General features: G+C 39.5%; 1 protein-coding gene across 1 annotated transcript in view; it reads right to left on the bottom strand.

Annotated features, from left to right (window-relative positions):
- GRXCR1 (glutaredoxin and cysteine rich domain containing 1) overlaps positions 1-18,006 on the bottom strand; it is a 100,419-nt gene extending 82,413 nt beyond the window's left edge. The window contains exon 1 of the mRNA XM_019526636.1: positions 17,571-18,006. Coding sequence (XP_019382181.1) covers positions 17,571-18,006 — 436 coding nt within the window. The remainder of the gene's footprint in view (positions 1-17,570) is intronic.
- Between the last annotated feature and the right edge of the window lie 1,467 nt (positions 18,007-19,473).

Here is a 19,473-nt window from a genome sequence, read left to right as displayed (position 1 = left end):
TTCCCACCCCAACCTTTACCCACATCTTCCATAACCGTTGAGCTTGCTTTCTTCTTTACACCTGGACATCTTTGCAAACCTAACTTTTTAACCAGCTAAGGCAGGGGTGGGCAAAATGCAGCCTGCCATGTCATTCTATCTGGCCTGCAAGGCCCCTAAAAATTTTAGGAAATTAATATTTATCTGCCCCTGGCTGCCTGTCATGTGGCCCCCAGTGGCTTGCCAAAACTCAGTAAGTGGCCCTCTGCCTGAAATAATTGCCCACCCCTGAGCTTAGGGCAGCCAGACATCCTCCAAACTCAGCTTCCCTTATCTATGTCAGTTTCCACCAGTTCCACTGACAGGTCCCAGTATAACTCCATCCTTCCCAGATATGTCCATAAAAAAATTTCCCTGAGCTGCCACTCAGCTTCCTCCCACTGCCTCTACCTACAAAGATCACAAATCAGGAAGCCTTGACTTTCCCACCAGAAATGCACCCCTCTGCTTTCAGACTCTTCAGCACCCACACAGTTGTTATTTTCTATCCCACCACCATTTGGTACAGGACGTATTGTATTTAAGCTGTATTTTATGGTTAAATATAAGTCCTCTAGAATATGCTACAATAACCCCTGCGGGCAAGACTAATGTGTTCTGGAGAAGCTAAGCTACTATTGATGACACATACACAACAACACTGTTTTGACTCCATAGCCATGAACGCATTTTGGATGCCTTATTCAGTTCTACATTCAGGCTTCAGGTTTCAGTGCATTTTAACCATTCCCTGAATCCAGCTAAATGTTGTTTCTAAGCTATGATAAGCAATATTAGTATTCAAATGATCCCTGCAGGTTTTGATATTCACATTCACTAATGAGAAGAGAGCAGGAAGGAGCTGAGCTTTTTCTTGCTGGAGTCATTGTTCAACTGGAGACAGTTTTCTGTTAAGCGAAGAACTTAGCTTGTGAAAGTTACAACTTTGCAATAAAAAAATACAGAAATCTTCGAATATATGAAAAGCTGTGGGATAAAGCAAAAAAGAACCCCAAAACCCAAAAAGTAGAGAACACAAATTTGCAGAATTCACCATTTTCATTCTTAGTTTTCCTCTCCCTAGTCACTAACACAGAACATTAGCTTACAGAGCTGCCAAATTGTTAAGATTATTTTTACTCCTCCAGAGCACTTTACAACATAGACTAATTAATCTAAGAGAAAAAATAGGACCTCTCTCTGTTAACTGAAGAAATGTTGCTCTCAGGATATTAAAAATGTATGCCTTTGTGGGCTTAACATATGTCCACCTAAACCTGGGTCCTCAGATAGTTAGCACAGAATATCTAAGGGATGAAACAATGGATCACGTAAGGATCATAAATTAGAAGTTTAATATTAATCATAAAATTCTAAACAATATGAAAGTCTTAAGAATGCTAAAAACTAAACATTACCTGCGTAGTAACAAAATTTAAATTCCTACTGCATAATACTTATGAGTTAAGCTTTGTAAGAAAAATTATATGTAGAGGTATGGAAGACATATTAACTTAATCTTTATTTTTGGGCTACAGTGGGCACATCTACACATTCCTTCATGAGTCTCAGATACTACTTCCTCAATAAAGGAATAAGTAAATGCACAGTACGTAAAGTTGTAGCCTAATAATACTGTGCAGTAGGCTACTAGCACTGTTTGTGCTGTGATGCTCCACTGCACAGTGTTATGAGGCCAATGCGCAGTAAGTCTTGTGTAGACATGCCCAATATAACCCTGTGTTTCACTTTGCTTCTCTTATTTTGTTTCCTAGAGGAGTAGAAGAACAAATTAAACAAAATAGGAATTGACTTGCAATAAATAAGTATTTTTTCTCAAATTCAGAACACATGGGTTAACACTATTTTATTTCTATTATTTTGTCTTTCATTTTTCCTGTGCCTTTGCATTTTCTGATCCTGATCAAGACAAAAAACAGAAGCACTGGAAATCTCAAATAATAGCTGGTACTAAAGATACTGTATTTGCTCATATATGACACACATCTTTTCTGAAAATTAGGTACTAGAAAGTGGAGTGTGTCTTAATGAGGAAATGAAGTGAAAAGAGGGTCCAATCTTGCAGGAACTGAGTGGCAGAGCTACTGATGTCCCACTCAGCTCAAGAAAAGAAGCCAGGCAGTTTGGCTTCAGCAGGATCATGTCCTCAGCTGGCTCACCAGGTGCTTTAGGCTGCCTCCCTGCCTCAGGAAAGGGCCAAAGTACTTTGGCTCAGCCAGTAGCACCTACCAAGGTAGCTGATAATGAGTGATGAAGGATCCTGCTGGAGCCGAACTGCTTAGCTGTCTTCTCAAGCCACACAGGCAGCAAGTAACACCTGCTACCTTCTGCAGCTAAGGTTTAGCAAAGCAGCCACAGGTTTTTGCTCTCCCCTTTATTTAGGTGCCCATGTTTTCCCTCCAAAAATACTTACCTGTATTTTCAAGGAAATATCTTTTTTTCTTCATCCCAGTTTCCAGAAACATTTGGAGACGTAGGGTAAGCAAGAAAATGCAGTGTTTGTAATGCAGCTTGGAAACCAAAGGGTAGGTAAATTCTTGGTTGCTTGGATTCTTGGTTGCTTGTCCAAATAACTGCTAAACATTATGAGCATTTAGGGTTATATTTTATTCCACCCGTTAGGTGCCTGCAACTGGCGGGCTTCAAATATCCGGTCCTGTGCTGCTCGGCTTCATATGTGTGGGCTTGTCTGTCGCCTTGTCCCGGAAGTTGTCTATCCCGGATATGTCCTTGGGGTAGCCCCCGCCCCTATCTCACCTGCCACGACTTTGCTTGTAATTTTCAGTGGAGGGATCGACTACTCAGGCCTATCCGGAGCAGGGACTCTTAGGGGCGTTGGTCTTCTGCGACACTCTGCCCTCCCCTACACCTCACCCTAGTACCCAGCCATGCTGAGTTGCTGTTGTTTCCCGGGCCCGACCCTCGTCTTGTAATGCCAAGGGGTACTCTGTTGCAAATCCGTAGGTCTATCCTTACCCTAGACCCAGCTGGTTAAGAAACCCTTCTGAGGCTTCCTCACTACCCCTCCAAAAGTGGGCAACTTAACAAAGAACTCAAAGAAAACACTACCAGTAAGCCTCCCTGCTTACAAAATAAAGTTTGGCCAACCTGGCCTGGGGAAAATCCTCTCCCGTTTCCAACCCTTTCTATGGCACCCCTCAATCTGGTTATTGTACTTTCTAAGTGCCGCCCAGGCTACTCCTGGTCACTCTGGTTCTTTCCTTACTCGGTCCCTCGTCGAGTGGTTCCGCCCTGAAGGATCCTGTCCTCTGTACCCCCTCTCGCTGCTTATGTTCTCGGCTCTCTGCCGGGATGGACTCTGGGGGTCTCCCCGAACCCGTGCTGGTCCCACCTGGATTGCCGGGTCCTCCCTCGTCCCTCTCTCTTAGTGGCTTCTCTCGCCAGTCTCCGTCCCTGGATCCTCGCACCCAGCTCTGCCTTTGCAAGCCCGGGCATCTGCCGCCTCTCTATGGGTGGTCTCCTTCCCGCAGCCACAGGGTATCTTCCCGCCTTGTGGCGGTCCACTGGTCCCTTCTTCACCTCCGAACGGGGCCCCAAGAGTGCCTCTGCTCGTGGCTCCACTCCTGCTCTCCCCTTCCTCTTCCCTCGGGGCGCTCTTTATTCCCCCCGCACCGGCTCCAGTCTTCATTGATCTCAGCTGGCCGCAATTTCAAAAAGACATTGCTAATCAGCCACGCGGGTCCCGCCGCCTCTTCCAGTCCCTCCGTGACGTTGGCTGCAGGTAAGGAAATCATTGTTTTTTTTTCTTCTCCCCTCATCTTCCCAGTCCTGTTTTGGGTCCTGGGGTTCCCCTTTTGCCCTTCAGGGTCCATACCATGCCGTTACCCTGTGACAGTGCCTAAGATACTTGCATTTGCAGGTATCAACTTCACTGTCTAGTAGAGGAAATTACTGAGTAGTAAGGGTCAACACATGCAGACAGTGATGCTTACTATGCGGTAATTAGCTCTACTGCACAGTAAAGTGTCTTGTGTAGACACACCCAGTGTGTCGCACAATTAGATGCATTAATGGATTCTCAAGAACTTGAACATGGTAAAATAGAATCACATGTAGGTGCTTAAATACACTTAGATGCTCAATAGGTGGAATGACATTTGGACATTACTGTCCCTGCTTCATACTTAATAATTATACATAATACCATGCAACTTTTCTTATTTTTGTCATTTTTTTTATGCCAGTTCACTTTTGGGGGACCTTCCTAGACTTTTATATGAAGGGTAACATTTTTCCAATTTATTTAGTTCAGAGTAGGGATGTTTTAGTCTTACATTCACAGTTTCTAATGATGATTCTGTTTTGTATTTAGATAATACTTTCTATGACAGAATCTTGAAGTGCTTTAGAAACATTAATTAATCAAGTTTCAACAGAACCCCTCAAGTACAGAACCCATCTCTGAGCTATCTGTCCTCTGCTGTAAGCCAAAGGGCAATTTTTCCTCTTATTTCCTCACTTCTCCCATATTTCAAGACACATTAATCTTGGGTGACATGCAGCAGAGGGGTATCATTGTGCTGCTTATGTCTTCCACCAGCATATACTGTATCACACAGTATGATATTTTTCACTGCAAGGAAACATGATTGTTAGGACCAAGTGTACAGGCAGTGTATGACAGCCCTGAAAATGACTGTTTACTTTGGCCGATTTTCTTTTAAGCTTCTCAGTAGATTTGCAAAAACCTCTTTCTTATCCTCAGTCAGGAAGTGAAAATTGAAAGAGGTGTTACCTATGCCAGTTTTAGAAGTGTTTTTCCACTTGCAAAATAAATCACTCTCTCCCTTCTACCTTTTTCAGGATTCTACACTCCCACCACGTAAAACATGTCCATTTTAGTCCTAAACCCTAATATAAATTTATAGAGGTTAATAATAACACATACACAAAGCAGTGTCTCAGTCATTTTACATTTAAACATAGCCAGGTGCAATTTCATCCTCCCTACTGATCTCAAAACATCAGTTCCATGTAATCTCATTAAGGCATTACTGGCCTATAAAAATGAATTCTAGCTTGTTGAACTCCCTACTATTGTGACTTGTCTTGCTGGCTGGAGAATAATATGGTTAGCTGTTGAGAATCTAATGGTATGCATTTATCACATCTCTTTTTAGTCTCCAAGATGCATTTTATCTGCTGAAAGGATTAGCTTTTCTCAGGCTTGCCTTTGACAACCCAGAGAAACAAAAGAAACAATCATTAGTTCAATATTCTCTGACTATCTTTGTTTTCCAACTATCTGAGGTGCCTTTTTTAATTAAAACAAGTGTCAGTGCTTCCATTAGTAACCCTCCTAGTGTTATAGATAGTAATCAGCAAGCAACAAACAAGTTGCCAGTAAAGGTCTAATCAGTTATACTTAGCTCAGTTGAAAATTTATAGCATTTACAATTTTCATTGGCAGCTGATCCAGCCTTTCATCATGGATTAACTACACTCCAGGAGCAGTATGTCTGGAACAACAAAACCATTTTTGTTCACCCCATCCAAGTGAAAGACTAAAGAATGCAATGGGTATTACTGAAATAAGGTGTCACCCCACATTGTTAGATATGCAATTAGCAATGGAAAAATCCTTTCTTCATGGCTTTACTTTTTCAAGCAATAGATTCAGTCATGGGAATGAATTAAAGTCTAGATATTGCTTGGGGTGTACCTTTGCCAATAATTAGCTTTTTTAAAAAACAAACAAACAAAACCGTCAGCTCATATTGTACAATGTTCCCATGGTTAGAACTTGAAATGGGTTGCCCAGAGATCATGGCACTGAGACACTGTACTAAATACAACTGCAAAACTATCTTCAAATCCTTTATATTTAATTTTCATTTCTAAAATCCTGCTATTTAAATGCAAAATGTCATGCCACTTTTTTAATGCAGTATGTACGTCCATTATTTAAAGAGGTGAAATTGTTAATCAACTCTGCTAAAAAGAAAAGTAGTAATAAACTGAAAATGGGCTCTCCTCTAAAAATTGATGACTGAACAGTTAAGACTAATACCTTACACATGCACAGTACATTTTGTCCCAAAGGATCATAGAGCACCATGCAAACATTATTGACTTCTCCACTGAGATTTTAATGAGGCAAAGATGCAGACTATGTTTAGCCTGACAAAGTGCTGATGAAGTGGTGACTCAGTCCTGAGTCTGCAGTGATGTTGCTATGCCTTACCCAATTCACAATACAGTAGTGATGAACGGGTGCTCTTCAAGTTATTATACTACATGGTGTTGTACCATCACTAAATGTTACAAAGGGTGAATCCCCTTACCGCCTGCTTAACATATTTGGAACTATACCTGTCAACTATCCTTCATTACTTAATAACAAAATTCTGTTAAGTTATTCTGTTAAGCAATTAGGTAACCTAGTACACCTCCTTACTGTGCAATATTTTATCCCTGATAGTGTATCTTTGATCAATATGCTCAAACCAGCTTTCATAACTGGATTGGCTGAAACAATAATTAATAAAATAGTTACAAAAAGGCCAGAGGAGAGGAGCAAGAAACGACAATTAGAAACCAGCATAGCGTCTGTAATACAAAATTATTCCTCTCCGATCCACTACAATTCTTTCATCATCTAAGAGAAAGAACAAACAAAAGCAGGTAGATATAATTTGTTTGAACTTGAAGAAAGCTTATGACAAAATAATTTAAATAAGTTCCTAAAGAAACTTTCATCAGAGGGTGACCAGTGCAGTCCTACAAAGGTCAATTTAAATTACTACTTTCTGACCTTGAAAAAAGTTAACACTGAGCTACCTTGAGGATTCCTGGGATAAGTACAGACATTCAAAAAGTCTGATGTGGAATTGATCTAAGTCATGGTTTTCTGTAAGCAGTGTAGCTTAGATAGGTAGCAAACAGAACCCAGATTCACCCTTGGTGGGGTGGGGCCAAGTCTTAGACTGGGTTGTGCCATTTTTAAACCAGTCTATGCATGCCAAACTTCTATTCTGCTGTGGATATAGACCAGTTTTGTGTGTCAAACTTCCGTTCCGTCACAGGTATAGAGACTGGTTTTCGATCACTTATACTGGTAAAAGTATATTCTCTGTATGTGGCCCTGGTGGTTGATATATTTATTTATGACCTAGAAGGGAGCCGATGCAAGAGTTTAAGAAAAATTAGGTGAACAAGCCTAGGTAAGTGGGCAGCAAGAAGGCAGGTGAAATGTGCTGCTGACAAATGCAAGGTTCAAGAGATTAGAAAGACCTGAAGCATTTGTATACTTTGCTGATTATAAATTAACTGTGGGGAGAAGACCTGCAAATCGCTGTGGATACTTCAAGGAAAATATTCACTCAATGTGTAGTGAAGGTTCCAAAAAATAATAGCATGTAGAAAGAATAAAATAGAAGGTAATATTGACAGTGCATGTGTGTGCATATAATGCATGATTATTCAAGCTACTCCGGACCTTCTAGTCCCAGGGGCGCATTAAACCACTTTGCCAAAAGTTATTTTTTCATAACATGTTATGAAAATGTTCACGAATTGCTTTAGTCTAGACCTAGAACTAGAGTGACTAATCAAAATTGCAATGAAAACAATAGACATATGTGAGAGGAAACAATCAACATGGAAAAAAACATGAGTATACTTTTTATAGATGGTGGGGAGACAAATATCCTTGAAGGAAAATATTCAGAAGAATTTTAGTAGGAATTTTGATATTATGGGTGTTATAGAAGCACGTCAGATAAACAGGTGTATTGATTAACTAGATTTTCAATTATGCTAAAATTAGGTACCTGAATCTATATGTAGGTATGTAAATAAGTAACCTGAAAGCACCTCCACTGAAGTACGATATGAACAGAATAGAATACTGGCTAGAAATCTTTCTAAACATAGTTGGACTTACCTGTGTTTATATCTCTTGTCAATTATGGCTTCAAGAAAGAATTTTTAGAAAAGCTAAGTATATGGTATCTCCACACAGTTCAAGGTTACTTCATAATCACTTACAGGTAAACAGCAAGGTGTTTCAATTGCAGAAAGAATAACTGGTATTTAGTTGCAAATACTAACTGTAAATATGTTCTCCTACCCATCAAACTGTCAAATGAAAAGGCATAAATATACATTTCTATATTTAAACCCCTAAATAAATAGACTGATTTATAAAAGTGCTAAGTACCCAGAAGATTTCAGAATATGGGCAAAAATCATCACCCTGACAAAAAGATGAGCAGTCCAAATAAAAGCACTAACCAACAGCTGAAAGGGAGGCTTCCACAAAGCAGATAAAGGTTTGTGATTAGTAGAGAAAGTTGTTGCAGCAGTATTTAAAGCTGTCATTATTCCACCAATTCTGTCATTTTGTGATATCCTACATCTGGCTGGTATCAGGAAACTTCACAGATGCCTCTTATATTTAAAGATGAAATTCATGGAAAGCAAAAGGACTTCATCTTTTAGTTGCACCTGGGACAGATTTTCTTTTATGGCTTTAGGTGCAGGTTTTGAACCTTCTTGGGGCTCTGACCCTTTTCTCCACTATGTGCACTATGGAAACAAGTTTTTGTAAAGTACTCATATCCAGCTGGCTTCTGGCATTTCTTCTGTCTTTCTGTGGATATTTTTGAAAATCATGAGATCCACTTGTCATCAAGCTAAGTATGCAAGGGGTAATCTGATTGGGAAAGGTTCTGTGATAGGCCCCATAGTGAGTGATATCTACTGATTTTTTTAAGGGGGGAATGAATGTCATCATACTGTATGATTCTATACATGGGTGTAAATATCAGCTGAGAACAAACTTTTCTATGCCTCTTTGCAAAACTTGTGCATAGCATTTCTGTAGTATGGCAGAAGTACTCCTCTGACAATATTGATGGATGATGTCTCTGGAGATAATTCCAAAGCAAAGTTGGCACTATGGCTTTTAAAATGCTTTCCACAGCTCACACTAGCTATACAGATGGCTTTTCTGTCATCCTTCTTGTCATGTGTGAAATGAGTCTATACCTCACTGGCTCCAGCAAGTCTTCTGTGACCAGTTTTGTTGATTTGGATTGTTTTAAGCTACGAAGAATCATGCTCCTGCTGTATTTGATTCCTGCATCTAGCAAATACACAGTACAGACGGCTTGAATTGAGAGAAATTGTTTTTCCTTAACCTTTTTTTTTTTTAAACACCTGCAGAAAGTAGCTAATATCCCAGTTTTTACATATAAAGCAAGGCCAAGCTTTAATTGTGAATGTTGATGATGATTTGTACTCCAACACCCTCATCACTGAGTAACAGATGCCAAAGCACATGGGACAAGGCAGTAAAGAACACAATAGTCATATACCTATATTTCTGCCTTCAAATTACCCACATTTTGAAACACTGAGCTGCATTTAAAGTAGGGGCTTACTCAGAATCCTCCAGAGTGTAGGTAGGAGCTCTGTGCCTAGCCCATCCAAAAAGAATAGCTATACAGTATGGTCGCATCTTACACATATTCAAGTTACGCAAATTCAGCTATACACACTCGGCTGCTGGGGCTGGCTGCTGGGTGCCGGCCAGGGCATAGTGCATAGTGTGGCACCGCGTGGTACTGCCTGCGTGCACCTGCTGTCTGAGCCCTGCAGCTGCTTGGCGCTGAAGCCCAGCGATTTCAACTATACGCGATTTTAACTATATGCGCTGACTTCAGAACATAACCCCTGTGTAAGATGCAACTGTACTGTATGTCCTTTTATATATTTACCTATGTCACCTATAATCTTCTTTTAAAGCTGTAATTCATGCATTTTGTGTTGGTGTTGTATGCAATAAACTGCCAAGACCAGCAGACAAATGCCAGTACTGCTACTGGTAGACCTATTTAGACAGTCTAGCTATTTCTCGTTCTGAATTTCATCTGAAAATAAATCACTCCTTTGTTCCTTCTGTCCTTAGAAGAAAGAAGAAACTACTCCCATATGCTGGTCATGTTAGTAGCATATGACTGACTGAAATGTCAGTCGCTTATGATGAGCTACTAAAATTCTCTATCAGATTTTTTTCCTATTGTCATAGTACAGCACCAGCACTGCTTGAATTCTGTGTATGTTTCTTCTTTAGTCAATACTTGTAAGCCTTAGTGCAGGTTCACTAATACTATTACTTAAGTATTGTAAAGAGTGTAAATAAATGGCTAATGTATATTGTGCCATTGCCTTCTGCTAGATGGGATCAGAGCTATTGGTGTTATGAGCCATATCCTGCTAAACAGCTAAGTGAAATTATCTTTTATTTCAATTGGCAGGAACCTGTGCATTTGGAATAGGAGAAGCTGAGTTTGGCCCCCATTATCATTGTACTAGTAGCTGCACCATGTGATGACTGTGAAGCCCAAGGCAGCCAGAAGTTGGTTACATTTACAGACATAAGTATAAAATACCTGCTATGCAAGTCTTAAAAATTCAGGTGCAACACTTTTTATTTTCCACACATCCAATACTGCTAAATAATCACAGCTGACTTCAGCTCCCTAAGAAAATATTTATAATTGCTATTTATAATTGTAAGTAACTTTTGCATTTATTTTTCACCTTTCAAATTCAAATGTTTTACGCCTCATGCAGTGAAGCTCATGCAGTGCCACAGGAATGCAGCCCATGTAGAGAGGAAAGACAGCATCCAAGCACCCAGTAAGCAGCCTGTTGTACAACTAAAAGGGAAGGAGCAAGAATTTGTTCACCATGACAAGGCAAACTCCTGTTTCCTCCACAATGAGAAAGGTGTGTCAGGAGTTGCTTTGTTCTGTTATCTTTCAGTGAGTCCTAGTTGTAAGGTTACTTCAAAAAGACTGCAGTAGAAACACACAATTTGTTGTGTTGAGTCACCCTAATTAAACTCAGGTCATAGAGTACTGCAAAAAGATACAAGTCTGTTACTGCTAGTTAATGATTAATACTGGCCAATGGTTCTTGTTATCTCCACCATGGATAAAAGAAAGGTTGGAGTCTCCCTCTGAGAGAGAAAATCCAAGAGGGTAAGATTCTGGGAAGTGGAAAAGCTGATTTTGGGGAGACAAAGTCATCTGTTGTGATAGTGGTTTTGAATTATTAATAAAGCCAAATTAAAGGAAGAGAATATATTTTAGATTATAATTAATATCTGAAAGCCCTGCTGAGATCATTTTAGAGTAGGCTGTGGGTCTGCAAAGGTACTCAGATGCTGTCATGCATGGTGTCACAGTGCTTAACTTTGGGGCACCTGGTTTCTATAGTTGAATCCACAGTCAAAGTTAGGCTCCTAAAAGTTAGGCACTTCAGTGTGGGATCCACAGTAGTGAGCACAATTAGCATGGATCTACTTAAGGTAGACAATAGGAAACACAGTGGTGTGTCTTACATGTTACTTCCCTCTAGATCGGGGTGCACAAAATGGTGGATTCAGCCAGTGGCCAGACTCCATTTCTGAGCAGCCGCTGCCCATGTTGCTGCAGATGGTTTCCATGGAGACCCCAGTAGGGGCAGCACCATGATGATGCAGGGCCAGGGTTTCCATGGAGACCAACCCCAGCAGTGCTGGCAGGGCACGCAGCTGGGTGGTGAGCTGCTCTGCGGCTGGGGCTGGGATGGCAATGAGTCTGAAAGTACTATATTTATTACTAAACTTTTATCTGATTTAACTGTCTGCAACTGTTCTTCAGCTCTAACAAGCTCTTTATCTCACTGAATGTTTACTTCTACCTCCCAGAATTTCAGCATAGGATGTTTTTAGTTTTCTCCATGATACTCTATTTGATAATACCTTGAAGACCAAGTGCATTATCTCTGTTTCTTCAGCTGTATCACTTTGCACTGTACCTTCCACAAGTGCATTAATCATATCTCTTAACCAAACCTTCCTGCAATGAACATTAGCAGGCTTGCTGGTGAATTAGGTATATACTTAATCTAACAGACAGTGACCTTTCAGAACATACTGGGTGACCAACAGTGTGTGTAAATCTGGAATTAAAGAAAAAGCTCTTCACTGGAACTGTGTTGAGGAGAAAAAGGTCTCATACAAAGCCTTTGGCTGGACTCCATTACACCACACCTTGGGACAGAAATCTGATCTGGCAAACCGAACACTATGCTAATTAATGATGATTCAAATCATCTGAGCATTTTTGTTCAACATTATCTATTGGCTACAAAAGGCATGATTGAGTCACAAAGAGGTTATAAAGAGCATTGTGTTTATTTAGAAATGAGAAACCATGTCACACTTAAGTTTTCTATAGAAATCTTAGGTATATTCAAACCTGATAATTTTTAAGTAACAAATATTTAAGAAGCACGGAGAATAAAATTGAATGTGAAATGCAAACAAATATTAAGAATGCACCAACCTAAAACTACAGTTAAAGTAGATACATACCCAGTAGATATATCTGCCACTCCTACATGTAGCTGGTCACTCCAACGGCTCTAAAATTTCAGCAAGTTACTCTGACAATACCAGCAGGTAGTATCTTCCATCACACTGGGCACATCTACACGAGACACTGACTGTGCAATAGCTGAATAATACTGCTCAGTAGTGCGTCACAGCACCGACAGTGCCAATACACTACTGTGTGGTATTTTTAAGCTACTGCACAGTAGCATCATTTAAAAGATTCACCTGCACTACTTCACAGTATCTCCAGTTACTGAACATTTATTTATGTACTATTTACTGTGCATTTATTTATTTATGCACATTGATTATACAAGTACAGGCAGTCCTCAGACTTACGACCCAATTGGTTCTTGAAAATTGCGTCTTAAGTCAAAACATAACTCAGAACTAATTTTCCCATAGGAAACAATGTTATAAATGGGGGCCTGTTCCTAAACCAGGGCCCAATACCCTATTTTCACCAAAAATAACCAAGAATTTTGTACTCGATCAATTATAGATGAGTAATATAGCTACGTTAATGTATTTATATTGTAAATAGCATTCATGTTATTTGGAAGGACTTCTTTCAGGTGAATTTGCTGGACTTTCTGAAAGCCTCCTGGTTTGACTTTTTGAAGGGTTCTTGGCTGGAGTCTTCTCAGGAGTCTTGGCCACAAGTTTTTCTGGAGTCTTGTCTGCTTTCTTTAAGGAAGTGTCCAAGGAAGTTTGGGCAGATGTTCTCCAGGGAGATGGGTGACACAGCGAACTTGTTCTCTGGTGTGGCATTGCGTCAGATCAAGTGTTGTAAGGTCAAAATGGATGTCAGAAAGTTGAAACAGAGTGTCAATTTATAAATGTTGTAAGTTCAAAATGTTGTAACTTGAAATGTTGTAAGTCAAGGACTGCCTGTACTAAATAAATGCTCAGTAGCATCTCATGTAGATACTCCCACTAAGTAGGTGCAGCAGTGGAGCATACAGGGAGCCCTCTTCCTTCTTAACCATGGATAGTTAAGGGTATCCAATTTGTTTGACTGCTGTTACTTCAGAGATAAAAATTGGCCCAGGTTAGCTACTCTGCATTAACTACTCTGACTTCCCAGTATGAGTCATATAGGCTAGAGACAGAAGTGACACATAACCAGTTTAAGTCATCAGAAACTGCTTTAAACCTGTAACAGAAGTTCAGTGCACATAAGCCAGTTTCAAAATGGCTAAAACTGGTTTAACATAAACCTGGTTGAATGTAGTATAACACTTAACTGGTTTCAGTCAAACAAGTTTATGAAACTTCTGTCCCAGACTTCTTCCTGGTTTAAGTTAAATCAGAGTCCCCCAGCATGCTTTGCAGCCCTAGGCCGGACTGTGCTGTCTGCTCCAGCACAGAAGGTTTGTGGGGGAGAGGCCCCCAGACATCAAGTGAGTCAAAGCTTTTACCATCCCAGTGATCTACACTAGATACAAAGTGAATCTAGAATTTATTCACCTTTGGACTTCAGAAAATATTGAAGAAAGACCTAGGAATTGCTATGTCACCTGCTATCCTAAAAGCATCAACTCACATTGAGAAAAATTTGGAAGGTGTTGCTATAGCAACTTTGTTCCCTTCCTCATTGAAGCTCACATAGTATCATGAGGGGGTTGCTATGACAATCTCCAATCTAAGCACCAGCTGCTTAGAGGTAAAGTCTGGAGGGGTTGCTATGGAAACCATTTTCCTATTAAGTCATCAACAGGGCTGGTTTCTTGGCAGTGTCCTACCATAATTTCAATGTATTCACAACCTAAAACAGCCATCCATTCTTACCATGACCACAATATAAATCCCACCACACCATTCTGTTCCCCACAGTTCTTTACTAGACAAGACTGACTTTTTTATTTTCAAACATAATAGCACCCCCAAATCGTGGAGCATTTTAAAATACATGGGAGTTTTGCTAGATACAGTTGTCCTTAAAATCATCTTTTGTACAATAAAAGACCAAAATAATTGACTAGATAGTATTCACCAAACTCCAGTTACTGAAAATCCCTGTTCATCTCTAAAATCTCTGCTATAAAAATGACTTTGTTTTAAAACCTCCCTTTCCTCTGCATCAGGAAATATTTGTCACAGTTACTAGTTAGCAAACCTTTTGTTAGATACTGGCATAATGGATTGAAATGTGGTCACAACAGATCAGAGAATGCTCATATATTTGACATCCCAAATAACATTTTCATTAGTCAACTTTCACCTTGTCCTCAGTGCTTTTCCAGTGCTTGTGTACAGACTTTCAGATTTTGAATGGCTATATCAGGTAAAGATCAAACATATTATCAGGCCATCTAGTTCTCAATCAACATGCAAGGAGATAGAGACTGTCCCCACAGATACTGAAACAATCCATAAATGTTTAACTAAACTAATGTGAGACAGCAAACCACTGTTCTCAAGTAGGGAAAAAACACGTAACTATGGAGAGCTTTGCCTGTCTACCACTGGATCTTCTAGGGCATCCCTACATCAGAAGCTGAAGCTTTTTTTGTGAGACCCACATAATTATCCTGTCATATCTTTGACCACAGAATTACTAGTTTCTTCTGCACAGTGTTTCCTCTGAAATCAAAAGGTCCTGAACGAGGTCATGGGATAATAGAAATCCTCTGATACTCTTTTTAAAGAGACGGGCAGATACTATTTCACTCCTAACCGGAGGGACATGTGAACATATCTTCCACAAGACAGGGACAGTCTCAAAGGTTACCTATGCACTTCATTCTCACACATTGTGACTTAGTCTGGTATAATACAGAAATCTTAACTTACTCTATGACTTGAGATGAAGATATTCAAAGATAATTTTTCACCCCTAGGTCCTGAGCCTTAAATCTGAAGAAAACAGTTTGCCAAAGCCCCAAAATATGAGTTTCTTGTAGCTTATATCTATACCTTTTTCAATGTTTCCAAAAAAAAGTTTCTTCCTGGCAGTAATCTTATCAGTCAGTGGAGTGAAAGGGCATAAGACCAAGAGTTTGATACACTTTTTGGCATATCCTTCTATCCAGGTACAAATCGGATCTGGTTATTGCCCTGTTAAGTTAGCACCTTCTCCAACATACCCACCTATGAAACCCCTCAAAGAAATAATTAAAATGGCTGGACCTGACCCTTACTGTACTAATAATAGGAATGACTTCACTGAAGTGAAGTCAATTACATGTATAAAACTGGTTAAACAGAATTTAGTTTATAGTTCCTGTAGAACTTATAGTTCAAACTTGGGAACAGAAAGTTAAGAGTGATGAAGGTCACACAATTACTAAATAAGGTACATACCCATTCTGGTGGTTCCATTAACTTAGATATTTGGGGGGGTTTTAACTCTATGTATGTAACATGGCTTAAGTGAGTCCTTTTTAACAAGGACAGAGGCTAAAGAAGTGACTTAGTGTGGAGATCTGATTCACGTAGAATAACAGCATTATCAAACATACAGAGACAAAAAAAGAGGAGAAAGACTCAAACACGTCTTAATTAACATTTCCTGACTCATGACTTAATTAGGAAGAATCCCTTGTAAGGTGACTGAAAGTAGTTTCAAGAGCTAATACATGCGTAACCAGTAAGAATGACACCATGCATCAGGTAAGTGGGACAGAATGCTTACATGGCACTAGAATCGACTAAGCACGGCCTCTTTGAAGGGTGTTTGTTCCTTTGGAATGCCAGTATTTACCAAGAGGGCATGAAACAATACAGGAGATATGCTTGCATTCAGAAGTAAATAGAGTGTTTGTTTTTCTATAGCCATTCCTAAGTGGAGGACACAAAAACTTAGCATAGATATGAGCATTTAATTTAAGAAACTAAAAATATTTAAAACACCAGAGATACATAAGTATTTTGAAAACAAGACTGCCTAAGTAAGTACTTATTAATTCTAATAATAATTGTGGATTTTAGCTGCATCTAGAAAGCTATTTGAAAGCCTACATGCTGCAATTCAGCGGGTGCATCTATATGTGCGCTTTACTGCAGACCTGACTAATTGGCTTCTCATTAAAGCACCACTGTCTACATATGCACCTGTCTTAGGGTGCAGTAACTTAATTAACTCTTCTGTAGGATAGGACTGCCTAACACAAGTACTATCCTACAGCAGAGTAGTTACATGCACTGAAATGCACATGAAGACAGTGGTGGCTAGCCCCACACTGTAGCACCCTCATACCCCAGCCAGCCCCTCCGCAGCATGTTGAACTGGGTTGGAGCAGCCTCCAGCTGGCAGGCTGACCCCCAGAGTCCCCTGCCAGTTCAGGGATGCTCTGCCCCATCTCAGTGTGCAGTGGTCCTGGGTGCACGTGTAAACACTATGCCTCGGAGAAATAAACTCCAGCGTGAGCTGCACCAGAGTGTATTGCTGCATACTAATTGCATGTGTACGTGCACCCAGTTTGAACATTAATATTAAAAAACTTTAATAGTGTATTTTATAATATTCATGTTTGAAATATAGGTTATTTTAAGATGCAAATTGATTTTATTTTTCTGAGAAATTTTGTTCTCAGTTTTAAGGATTCAGAGAGAAATCAACTGTTTCACATATAGGTATTTGGCAATTTTGTGACCAGACATTAATTAGAGACATCTCTGTCTCTAAAACATTTGGGTGTAAGAATGGTTACTACTGCCATTCTGTTTAACTTGATTCACTACTAGGTTAAACACAATGCAATCTGTAAGTATAACTATTTACATACAGAGGATACTAGCTATGAAAGTAAACCCATTAAAACATACACAGTAAGCCTGATAATATATAATATAACCCCATAGTTCCATTCCAGAAACTTCAAATAATTAAGCTGGTAATTCATTCTTCAGTCACATCTCCCTTCCATGTCTTTCTGAACCAGGCAAAGAATAAACATTTTAGTCAGCAAACCCCAAGGGAAGTAAAAATGGAGAGAGTGGTTGCATAACCAACTTGCATTGTGAGGAACAATGATCCTGTACCACATAGGGAAATCTGCAGTGAAGAGGTGTGCTTCTATGAATCCTGTTCATAAGGACTAATTCATAAGAGAGTTTTGGAAGAAATAGTAGGTCACTATTAGATACAAGTAAATGAGAGAGAATGTTCTCTCACTGAAAATATCTGTTTCACTTACCTGAAACACTTTTGCCAAATTATCAAACAGAGCTTGACCAGCACTGACTTTATGTTTAACTCCTCTGACTGTACCATTTTTGCTTAGAATGTTGACTCGTTTTGTACCAAACCCCTTGTCTTTAGTTGCTCTTGCTAAAATGAGCAAGTCATCCTGCTCATTTTCATTTTCATCACACTCCGATCCTAAATGTCCATTCTGCTGTCCATCCAGTTCACTTAGTCTGCTGTTCTGGTCAGTCTCCGAGCTACTGGCACATTCAGAATCTAAAGAGTCTGCAGTTTCTCCATCTGCATACACCTCCTTTAGTACTCTCCCACTATAAGAAGAAGCAATTCGAAAGCGGACTTTCCTTGACAGTCTCTCAACTTCAGTCTTCATCTCATTTTTAAGCATCGTCATACCCATTGACATCAGCAGTTTACATTGTTCTGGTTTCGTTGTCACTGTATTTGCCAGTTTGTCACACTTACAACAGAGAGATTTTCCAGTGACAACAGGACTCATATTGAACTAAAGTCTAAAAGAAAGAGGATTCCCAAGAACCTACACTGCCGTTCTCCAGTTAATAATGAATGTGTTTGTGCTATGGTTACCTTTAAACTAAAACCTGAAAATTGATATCATCAATTAAATATTAAAGAGGCATTGTGTAGTTTTTTTAGCACCAAGGAAGAAAGAAAAGGAAAGCAGGAAAGAAGGAAGTGTTAATAATTATTGATTTAAAGAGAAAATAATATCTAAAATTAGTATCAAATTAATATGTAAAAAACAAAATAATAACAATTACATTATGAGAGTTTATTTGAGGTAAAGGTCTTTTCGAGAGAGTCAAAAGGGAAGGAAAAATTTTCTTTGGCATTCAGTTCCATTGTAATTATACTTCTGTTTTCTCTGCTCCAGGTTTGAAGAGAGGCCAATGATGGATGCATAGTTTTAAACAGACCGATAAGCTCTTGATAATAGGTTAAAAGCCAGTATTTACTTTCCATGCAATTCAGTGGAAAATCAATGGGAGTTTACAAATAAGGGCAGAATTAAATGTGTATATTTGGTGTTGGTGGCCTGCTCATACAATGGTAGAAAGAAAAGCGAATAAACACATTTTTGATACACGGGTCACATCTATATGAGATGCTACTGTTCAGTCATTACTGCACATTTATTTAGTATTTGTATTAGCAAGTACTAAATAACTGCACAGTAACTGGAGTTACTGCGCAGTGGCACTAGCGAACATCTTTTAGATGATACTACTGCACAGTAGTCAAATAATATAGTATTCCGTGCTGTGATGTGCTATTGCACAGTATTTTTCAGCTACTGCACAATCAGCATCTTGTGTAGACATGCCCACAAAGTAACAAATAAATATATAATAAACTTAGACACAAGCAATACTTTGCAGTAGCCCTATTTCTATTCTGTTTTATAAATCATGATAGGCTGAGTTAAGGGTGTCTTGAGAAGAGGTAGAAAAGAAATAATTCAGGCCAACAACAGGCAAATGAAGAAAAATGGGGCAAGAACAGGGAGTAGGAACGAGTTTTACATGCTTGGATCCACCACAAGAGATCACAACCATTTAGTGCAAGCTTCTACTTCTTCTGAAACGAGTGAGACTAAACATGGAGTAACTCCTATAACTGGAACTAAGCCCTTACTGATTTTTAAAGCTAAATGGTATATTAGTGACTAGGGCTGTGTGAGGCTTCAGACCATGCTTTGGATCCAGAGAAGCTTTGGATGCTTTGGCATCTGAAGCAGCATGTCTGGATCAAAATTCTGGCTTTTTTCAGCTTTCCAAAGTGGTTCAGAGCTTTCAAACCTCTTCGGAAAAGCTTTGGAGCCGCCTTGGAGATCCAGCCATAGGGTATAATG

The sequence above is a fragment of the Gavialis gangeticus genome, unplaced genomic scaffold, assembly GCF_001723915.1.
Source record: "Gavialis gangeticus isolate Ggan-Ray unplaced genomic scaffold, GavGan_comp1, whole genome shotgun sequence".
In the NCBI taxonomy this organism is placed as follows: Eukaryota; Metazoa; Chordata; order Crocodylia; family Gavialidae; genus Gavialis; species Gavialis gangeticus.
Note: the sequence above shows the minus strand (reverse complement) of the source record. Positions and strands in the feature narration are given on the sequence as shown.